Raw genomic sequence first — 7,535 nt, 5'->3', positions numbered from 1 at the left:
TAAGGAGTTGTAATGTGATGGATGCACAGGAAGTAAGTTTCCACAGCCTTTTATTCATTTACTGATCCAAGCTTTGTAAACAATCGCAAATTGTTGACATTAACTCTGACAATTTACTTTATAAGTAATTATTTAATGATGAAACTATTGCCCCAAGTTGCTTTCTATGTCGATAAAAATCACACAAAATCCCCCTAGCTAGAAAATAGTGGGAACACACCGGCGATTACATTTCAATTTGTTCATGGATAAGAAAATTATTTTCCGGAAACTATTTTTGAGTAAACAGTGCAAAGCAATCTTTGCGAAACAGCATAGTTAGTATAGGGAAATAGCGGCTAATCGGGGATGGATAGTTAAACATTAGTATGGCCGTGGCGTGTGCTGGCTGGCTCTGGGGTCCAAAGGTTGCGGCGGCGAATAGAAGACGTTCGGTCGGGCACCGCTGCCTCACGAGGCATGGCAATCTCCAAGCGGACGGCCAGGAGGTTTTTGAGTGCGCGCGCCGGTCTAGGTGTCATGGCGTCACGTGGGCGGTAGCTGCGCTGTATCGGAAAGTGGAGGGAAGGAAACGTGTAGTGAAATGCATCGTGCATCGCTAGGTGTGTGAAATTAATATCTTCATCGAAGCCGTCATCAGCTTCTTGTGTGGTGGAAATCAAGTTTTGGGTTTAATTAATGGATTTTCGCTCATTTGGTACGGTCTGCAGTTAGTTCAATCTTTGCTTACTTTCGTGCTTCTATGCGTCCCAAGCATTCTTTATTCCATGAATTATGAATTTTTAGTGTAATGCCGAGGTCTCTGACTAAACTTGTATGTTGCAGGACACGGGTGGTTGACTTAAGCGTGTGGTTTTGTGCTAGCATCATAGTGAGTAAATCGATACGCTAATGTGGTGTAAATGGTGCATATTCTCTCTTGTGCTAGTTTCGAGATTAAAATGATGAGCGGTCGCATTTGAGTTGAAGAGAAGCAAATTAGGTATTACTCTGTCCGTAGTAACGTCATATTACCATTTTCCCTGATAATTTAGAACACGATGCAATTTTGCATATTTAATCTTATCGCAGAAACATTACCTGAATTAATTGTGCATGCAGCTAAAATTTAAGTAGTGTCGAGTTGTTGGATAGGAATATAAGTTTTTTCTGATATTTTCAGTGCACCACGGTCGAAGAAGTGTCTCGTCTTGGCGATGAACTTGAATCAACTGTTCTTTTGAAGATAAGTGAATTGACTTCAGGGACAAATATAGAAAAAAATACTGTTTTAATGGTTAGGAATAAAATATCAAGGGAATCATTCTTTTTTTACCTTATCACCTCTAATGCCTAGGCTGGGCCGTGAAAATACTTTAAATGTTCCGTTTGAAGAAAACGTGTTGTCGGTTGCCTGGTCGGTGTCAGATACTCTTAAACAGTAATGGAGAGTGTTGTACCTTTGTGCTCGGACGAGGTCCGGATCATCAACACTGCCAGAATTTTAGGCACAGAATTATCGCAATATCAAATTCTAAACATTAATATCAATTGTAGATGCTCTAGAAGAAATTTAAATAAATTCTAATTGCGAAGAATAGTGGAGAAAAATAAATATATAACATAGGTACAAATATATTTTTGGCTGGAAACTTTGGAGTGTGTGGCAGTACATAGCATTAATAATGGTGTCCAGAACTAAGGAGCCGGTCCACTGCTTCGTGCAGCACTGCGCTCCCACCCATCACCCTGGTCACCAGCACCACGGGCATCATCAACACCACCACCACCAGGCTCACCACCCTACTCCTCCCCCGCACCTGGGGCACCCGCACCATCCCCCACACCACCCGCACCCTCATCACCACCCGGCCCATCCTCACCATCACCACCAGGCCTCGCAGACTGGGCCCCCGCCGCCCCCGGCCGCATTGCCGCACCCGCCCCCGCCAATCCCGCCCCCCCAACAGCCCCCGCAAAACCCACAGACGTCTCAGCAGCAACAGCAAGCTCAGCAGCAACCTCAGTTGGGACCCTTTCGAATTGTCACGGCTGCTAGTAAGTACCATCCCATTGGCTCTCTCGTCAACAGGACGAATTCTGTAGTCGGCATGTGTGCATTAATTTTATCGTACCGAATGTGGTAATTTATTTATTTCCTCGTCCCTGCGGAGGTTGGTTTGTTTCGTTATTTGGTAGGCTGTTTTTTTCTAAACGTTGAAGTCCTGAATAATTCTCCTATCCTTACATCTGACGCGAAGGTTGTTTCTTAGTACATTCTACTCATTGCTCTCCTCGTGATTGGATTCTTGTCTAAAGCAATTAACGACAATGGATCAAATAGAGATCCATTCAGGTGGTAGGATAGAGGTCTTTCACTTCTTTCCCATCATCATAGTGCATCTCTCCAGCGGATTTGCCTTGAAGAAATCACCAGAATAGCTGCTTAGTAAGAATTTTGTGTAAAAGGCATGCCATTTATTTTATCGCTTGGCACATTCTCATTCTTGACCTGTGTATTCTTTGCTGACTTAATGCTTTTAATCATGCTGTTGTGCCACTTCATTTGGTTTACTAGTGATCATTAGATGATTCATAGTGTGAATCCTTAACTGAAGTGTTAACCTTTTATTAGTTCAGTCCTAGTGCGATGCATCCGCAGGGTATGATGTCATGTTGTAGTTTGAAAAGTTAATGTTTTTATGAGTAAGATTATTTTGATTCATTGTAGGCGGTGTGCATGTGTAGTTGCAAAAGTGAATTTTTGCAACGCTACTTAAACTTATTATTAATTTTATAGAAATATGTATGCCCTCTGTTGATTCTCCAATTTAGTTGTTCTTATAACTATGACATGATTATTTTTTGGAGGGAAAAGCTGTATTAAATTATTTACTTCTCTCTTCTGTTTTGTTGTGTTCAAGACAATAACGTATGTCCTTAACAGGAATTAGCCTTATGAATCAACGGGGCACCCAGTCACAGTCAAGTAAGTATTTCTTCACTATTATCAAATTATTTGTTGTGAGTTGCAATGAGTATTATTTTAAATATGCTTTCTGTTATAAAGTCAACTTCATTTAACACTATCAATTAAATGATTTTTTTATGGTAACGTTCCCATTGTAATATATTCTTATTATCTTCTCATTTAGTGATAATGCCAAATGCTCCGTTAACCTTTGAGGATAGCCCAAGAAGTGTATGAAATTGATAAATGTTTGCACTTCTCATTGAAATATTTGTTAATAATGACTGAAAATGGTAGCCTAACAAATAATTCATTTTGTTGAAAGGGAAATGAGCGACCTCTGAAGTCATTCCTATTTGTTAAATGAGAGCATTTATTGTATGGCATAGGATGAGCTAATATTGTTTGTGGGGTGGTGGGCATCAGTGGTCTAGCTTTGGTGGTCTATGGCACTTGAGCTCAGTGTGCACGAGGGATTTTCGTGTGCAACGGCCACTTCCTTGCTATTTGCTAGAGAAACTGATCTTTGGGAAGCATTATAGGTGAGGTGATGTTATTTATGTAGTGCATTGCTCTCTACATCACATAAGAAAAGCAAAGAATTGAATAGAAAGTGAAGGCATATAATTGAAACATGAGAAGAGAACTTAGCGGTGGTAAATATCCAACATTGACACATCTCTGCAGCTGTTTAAATGCTTCTTCTAAAATTGGCTGGAGCATGTTTTGATGTGGTGTTTGCATCTTGGTTGTATTATTACAGGACCCGACGTGTGGGCGACTGGATTCCCGCACCAGGGTGGCGCCCTGCGGAATATCCCCCCAAACAACCTGCCTCCCCCGCACCACACGAGCGCCATAGGTGGCCTGGGACCCGGGGGGGGAGCGGGACCCCAGGGGGGTGGTGGTGGAGGGGGAGGCGGGGGAGGGCCAGCGCAGGCCCCCACACCTCCGGGTGCATCATCGCACGAGATGGCAAAGCAGGGGGGTGGGCCGCCCACGCCGCAGTCTTCCCACATGGCGGCACAGCCTCACATGCCTGGAGGTAAGAGTCACCATTGATGACTTGCATTCCTGCACTATCCCTCAGGGTTTTTGCTAACTTTTAACAATTGCATTGGACTTCTGGGGAATATGTGCAAGCAGAATAACGCAAGAATTTCTTTAGACAGTTGAAAACTCAGACAATGATATGCAGAAATTTTACTAGTATAAAAATCGTTCGCTTTTTCTAGGATGCATATTAGAATATCTCTGTTAAAAGTTATTTGCAGGGCATCCAGAAATTCTGTGAATCAAGTAATAAAATACTTGATTACTAACAAAATTTGTGCTAATATACATTGAAAGAAATAAAAATAATTTGATGTTTGCCATTTTTGGTTTATGTTTGGGAAAAAATTAAATTTGGTGTTGTAAGTGAATCCACAAAAGAATTTATATAGACAGTATGGCAAGCAAGCAAAAAAACGGTGAATTTGTTTCATATTTAATTTATTATGTATCTCAAAAACAAGATCGATACCATGGAATGTTCGACATAAGTTAAATATATGCATGAAACATTTGGTTAGCCAAGTACACCTGGACAGTAATTTATTTTCTCTTGCTCATTAAAACCTGCTTGAGAAACCTTTAAGGGCCCACCCAGATAACCCCAATAGGGGTACCATTTTAGACATAACATATTGACATCATTTACTAACCAAATTGAACAATAGAATCATATTTATTTCCTCTTTAATATAAATACTTGTTTTTTATCATTATTAAACTAAAAGGGGGCATTTTGCATGCATTTCATAAAATTATTTAAGAGAATATTCTTCAGATTTTGTTGCCTATTTATGTTTGTGTGTATCTGTGTGATTGGAAGAATTCACCCAGTACTAAGCCCGGCAGAATGTGAAATTGACACATCTGGGGAGGGGCCCAGTTCCTTTCCCTGTGCGGCGATTAATAATAATTAACCAGAATAACAATAATTGCTCCGGGTGGGGTCACAGAGGCCAGATAGGTCAAGGAATAGAAGTTGGACAAAAGGTAGTCCACACAGCCTCCACAGTGCAAAGGCATCCTCTGACTGCAAAGGTCTGAGACTCCAGTGGGTATGGCTATTAACTGCCGTCGTCATGGTAAAAACAATGTTGAGGAAGGCAACGGGGACACCACTTCAACTATTATTCCCAAGATTAACATCATGGAAAGTTTATAAAAAAAAGAGATGGTATTTAGGGGGAGGCGGCCGACAGCTAAGGTCATTTGCGCCATTAGTAATCGGCAGAAAAAGATGAAGGTAGAGAGAAACCTGGCATCAGCGTTAGCCTACTCTTAACAAAAGGCACCAAAGGGTCTGCTGCTTAATGCCACAGCCGAAGGGCGGCGTACTCCCTCCCCAAAGCACCTAAAGTAGGGATCAGGATGCCACTGAAAAATAGTCAACGCCGCTGGGATTCGAACCTGGGCCCTCTGGGTGGGAAGCTAGCATGATGATAGCCACTGTACCATCTCAATCCCTGTAAAAAAAGTCTGGGTAACTGTGGGACTTGGCCTGATTGGCCATGTGTCATGCCTGGCAAAAGTAGGAGCAAGGCCTCCACAGTTGCCTTGCAAAGAAAAACTGACAGCAGCAATTTAGAGGATGCCGAAGAAGACGACCAAATTAGAATGGAATGTAAGGAGTGTGTTAGGTACAGGAAAACTAGAGAATATAAAGGGAGAGACGGTAAGAGGGCATATAGACAACATATATCTTACGCGAGGTGAGATAGGAAGGTGGGCAGGACTACTGGAGTGATAGTTTTTGAGTAATATACAGCGGATAGGGATGAGAGCCAAATAAGGGTTGCCATAGCACTGCACAAAAACGTAGAAAGAAGCATAGCCAACATAGAGCAAGCGACTGAGAGAATATTGCTAGTAGAGATAAGAGCAGAACTGAGGAAGTTGGTTATTATCCAGGTATACAGGCAACCATAAGGAGGTAGACGTCGATAGGATATACAATCAATTAGAGGACATAATCGCGTGTGTTCCTGCAGGAAAACATTTGACAGTGATGGGAGATTGGGATGCGACAGTAGGCAAAGCAAGAGATGGTGATGAGGTAGGGACTATGGTTTAGGCACGAAGATTGACCACAGGGAGAAAGATGTGGAGTTCTGCCGGAGACAGGGGTTTGTCATCACAAACACTTGGTTTAGACACCACAAAAGATGCAGGTATACATGGAAAATGCCAGGTGACTCAGAAAAGTAACAGTTGGATTATATTCTGGTTAGACACAGGTTTAGGAGCAGTGTGATAAATTCGCACAGCTTCCCGGGAGCGGATGCGGACTCTGACCACAATTTAGTTGTTATGGAATGTAGCGTCCGTTTCAAAAAGATAAGGCAGGGGCGGCGGATTAGAAAATGGAATTTAGAAGCATTAAATGGATTGAAAGGGAAGGAGTACCAACAAGCTGTAAAGGAAATCACAGTGGATGGTAAAGAGCTAAGTACTATCGAAGAAAAATGGGAAAATATCAAGCAAGGGTTATCGAAAGCCACAAAAGACACTGTTGGAACCGGTAACGCTAAAAGGACTAGGAAACCATGGATCACATATGAGATGATTACATAGATGGATGAGCAGAGAAAATGGAAGAATGTAAATACCGAGTCAGGCGAAATGAAGTACAAAAAAATAAACAATAAATTGATGCGGGCGACAAATAAAGCAAAATAAGAATGGTGGAACACGCAGTGTGAGGTTATGGAAAGTTTGCAGAGGAAGGGTGAAGGCTGTTGGGGTGGATAATGTTCCTGCAGAACTACTGAAATGTTTAGGAAAATGTGGGAGGAAGAGGCGACATGGGCTGATTCGTAGTATCTATGAGGAAAGAATCTGGCCGGAAGACTGTCAGATGATTGTTAGCTCCTATTGCTAAAAAAGGTAAATGTTACGTCATGTGAGGATAGCAGGACAATAAATTTCATATCCCAAGCAGCTAAAGTTGTTCTAAGGATCATGAACAAAATGATAAAGAGTAGGGCAAATGATTACTTAGGGAATGACCAGTGTGGGTTTCGGAAGGGGTGATACCATTTCAGTAATGAAATTACTAATCGAGAGGAATATAGAATACAACCAGGAGGTATTTGCCTGTTGTGTGGATTTCGAAAAAGCGTTTGATAGAGTGAATTGGGAAAACTAATGAGTATACTAATGTCTCAGGCTGCTCAGGTGCGGGTGGGGAACAGGGAGTCCGGATGGGCAGTGAAAGGAAGAGGTGTAAGGCAGGGTTGCCCATCATCACCGTTGCGTTTCAACCTGTATGTAGAGGAAATGATTAAAGAGGCATGGGAAGAACTGGTGGTGGGAATGGAAGTGGGTGGAGAATTCGTAAAATCAGTTAGGTTTGCTGATGACCAAGCTTTAGCTTTGTCATTCAGCCGAGGGGTTGCAAGCATTGCTGAGTGAATTGGAGATTCAGTGCGACAGCTGTGGGATGAGAATCAATGTTAATAAAACTAAGGTGATGCATTTTTCTAGAAAGAAAAAGTCTAAGCTAAACATTAAAATAGGAGGGCAAAAACTAGAG

At 41.9% G+C, this 7,535-nt stretch overlaps 1 protein-coding gene across 1 annotated transcript in view; it reads left to right on the top strand.

Moving 5' to 3' along the window:
• The first annotated feature begins 244 nt into the window (after nucleotides 1–244).
• LOC139699859 (eukaryotic translation initiation factor 4 gamma 1-like) overlaps nucleotides 245–7,535 on the top strand; it is a 109,694-nt gene continuing 102,403 nt past the window's right edge. The window contains exons 1-4 of the mRNA XM_071598282.1: nucleotides 245–982; nucleotides 1,163–2,037; nucleotides 2,927–2,968; nucleotides 3,714–3,995. Of these exons, the coding sequence (XP_071454383.1) occupies nucleotides 1,665–2,037; nucleotides 2,927–2,968; nucleotides 3,714–3,995 (697 nt within the window). The 5' untranslated portion in view covers nucleotides 245–982; nucleotides 1,163–1,664. The remainder of the gene's footprint in view (nucleotides 983–1,162; nucleotides 2,038–2,926; nucleotides 2,969–3,713; nucleotides 3,996–7,535) is intronic.

The sequence above is a fragment of the Hetaerina americana genome, unplaced genomic scaffold (assembly GCF_022747635.1).
Source record: "Hetaerina americana unplaced genomic scaffold, ioHetAmer1.1.p SCAF_93, whole genome shotgun sequence".
Taxonomy (NCBI): Eukaryota; Metazoa; Arthropoda; class Insecta; order Odonata; family Calopterygidae; genus Hetaerina; species Hetaerina americana.
The sequence above is the reverse complement of the archived record's forward strand: the minus strand, read 5'-3'. Positions and strand labels throughout refer to the sequence as shown.